At 38.2% G+C, this 1967-nt stretch overlaps 1 protein-coding gene across 1 annotated transcript in view; it reads left to right on the top strand.

Annotated features, from left to right (window-relative positions):
• LOC106677926 (uncharacterized) overlaps positions 1-1391 on the top strand; it is a 6342-nt gene extending 4951 nt beyond the window's left edge. The window contains exon 3 of the mRNA XM_014416148.2: positions 572-1391. Coding sequence (XP_014271634.1) covers positions 572-1330 — 759 coding nt within the window. The 3' untranslated portion in view covers positions 1331-1391. The remainder of the gene's footprint in view (positions 1-571) is intronic.
• Positions 1392-1967: the final 576 nt, after the last annotated feature.

The following is a 1967-nucleotide window of genomic DNA, read 5'->3' as shown; positions in this document are numbered from 1 at the left end:
TACAATCTATAATACGACATTTTTATCATTATAAACAATTTTAAACAAAATTATTATCGGCACGTTGGAGGTGGCAGTTTTCTGATCAGATCAGAGTTAACAAATATGTTTTTTATATAGGTTTATATAGTTTTTTAATTTTGGGTCTCCCACTTGGTCCAAGACGCGTTTAAGGAGATTAAGTAGTAAGATAGACCGCCAGTACTAAATAATTTTATGACTCTTTTATCTAATTATTGAATAATTTCAAAATTATGATTTATTTTATGTCCCAGAGATTTTGAAAATACTCAGATATGGCGATTTCCTGTTTTCTTCTTGGCTGATATTCCTTACGCTACTCAAGAAACTGAATTACAACTTGTCTTGATCAAAAAGGGGAATACTGAAATAAATTTTAATATATCAAATACCCAAAAATACATATACTATTTTTTCATTAAAATCATTTTCATTTTTTATTCATCAATACCATTTTTTCAAATCGATTATCGAAATAATCCATAATGTTTAAATACTTACCAATTATATCGATTAATTAACCTGAGCACAGTAAATGTGTTGCCGACAGATCGTCCAAGAGACCGAGGCCTTAGCAGCCAGACAGCATATCCTCCAAGAGTACGTCGACTGCTCCTGTCCTCGTTGCCCAGAACACAACGTTCCAAAGAACAGGTCCAAGAGGGAAATCGACTTCGAGCCTCTGAGGGCTGTCACCAACTTGCTGGAACCCTGCGATTCCGAAGCTGTACTCAAGACCATTAAGTTGCTGAGGGTGAACCTAGCTACAACGCAGCTGACCAACCAACAGCTAGCGCTACGTGTGGCATGTAACTGCCCGCATGCTGATAAGTGTCGAAGCATCCTGGACCCTTTGGTCTATTCCCTCATCAGCGGGCAGAACGACACCGAGATGAACAGGATATATTGGCAGAATTCGCTCAAGGGTTTCCCGCAACTCGTTGAAAGGGGTATGATGGACTCGCTGACCGGTGCTGCATCTTCGATACTCGGGTACGTCTTCCAGAACCTGAGGCCGAAGCCTACAACTCCGAAACCGTCAACCCAGAAACCTGAAGACCCTACACCGGAACCTGAGAGCCCATCGAACGCCATGAAGGCGCCTCCAGCACCACCTAGCATCTTCGTCTCCGGTCAGGAACCTTCCTTCTGGCAGGGCGAACAACCTATTCACCAAGGTTGTCCGGAGGTTCATGTCAACATAACTAACAACACGAAAAAGGTACCTGAGAAGAAAGAGATCGACTTATCGTCAAATTCTACAATTAAGTATGTAGAGGAACCAGAGGTTACAACTTACAAAAACTAAACCTTATAAACAAAATAATAATTTTGATGTAATTAACTTAATAAAAACAGTTTAAAAAAGTGTGTATATTAAATTCCACAATTTTTGATTAAAATTAAAACAAAATATTGTAAGATGGCTGGTTGACCGTGTGTAATAAAAGGAAGATGGTCCGGGTGCGGTCGAAGGAAAAACTCAAATAGTAATTAAACTATTTATATTGAGTCAACGTTTCGCCCCACGTTGCAGGGCTTCATCAGGGCTAGAAAAGATACAAACACTTTAACGATGTAAACATAAATGAACAAAGTATATGAAACATTAAAAAGATGTAAAGAAAAACGTAAAAATTAAATAAGAATACTAAAAGGTTTTAGACAATTAATGAAAACGGAAAGAAAAAAAAAGTAGATAAATGAAGAAATATAAAATACAGTACAAACTAAAAGATGGGAAAATAATAAAGGAACAAAATGAACAGGTTTCCTATCTAGAACCTAAATCTAGTACATAACGGAACGGAAGTCAGTGTGACAGTGTACTCTTTCCTTTGTTCAGTCAATGAAGTGAATTTGCATCGAAGAACACCAGCTTCGAACATCAAGCAGGATCCGCGGACAGAGCCTTTGAACTAGGCCGAGGGAGTAGTACAAGAGCC

This window comes from Halyomorpha halys, unplaced genomic scaffold, assembly GCF_000696795.3.
Source record: "Halyomorpha halys isolate HHAL.00 unplaced genomic scaffold, Hhal_1.1 Scaffold114.1, whole genome shotgun sequence".
Taxonomy (NCBI): Eukaryota; Metazoa; Arthropoda; class Insecta; order Hemiptera; family Pentatomidae; genus Halyomorpha; species Halyomorpha halys.
Note: the sequence above shows the minus strand (reverse complement) of the source record. Positions and strands in the feature narration are given on the sequence as shown.